Genomic DNA, 219 nt, shown 5'->3' on the forward strand with positions numbered 1-219 from the left:
CCAGACCCTGATGAGCGAAGCCGAGGGCGTCTACGGCGAGTGCACTCTCGGGGGCGTCGCCGTGGCTTACCTGGGGGCGCTGACGTCCTCCCACCGAGACCAGCTTCTGCAGAGCGTCGTCAACATCCTCGTCACGAGCGGGGTCGTTACGCCGGCTAAGTACGAGTGAGTAATGAGGTTGTTCGAAGGCAGAGAGTAATTTGGATGTTTTGAAATATG

The 219-nt window shown here is 58.9% G+C and overlaps 1 protein-coding gene across 1 annotated transcript in view; it reads left to right on the forward strand.

Moving 5' to 3' along the window:
• The window catches only part of LOC119582194 (dynein heavy chain 6, axonemal-like), a 26,410-nt gene that overhangs the window by 2,635 nt on the left and 23,556 nt on the right, over positions 1-219 (forward strand). The window contains exon 4 of the mRNA XM_037930428.1: positions 5-165. Within this exon, the coding sequence (XP_037786356.1) occupies positions 5-165 (161 nt within the window). The remainder of the gene's footprint in view (positions 1-4; positions 166-219) is intronic.

This window comes from Penaeus monodon, chromosome 15, assembly GCF_015228065.2.
Source record: "Penaeus monodon isolate SGIC_2016 chromosome 15, NSTDA_Pmon_1, whole genome shotgun sequence".
NCBI classification, from domain to species: Eukaryota; Metazoa; Arthropoda; class Malacostraca; order Decapoda; family Penaeidae; genus Penaeus; species Penaeus monodon.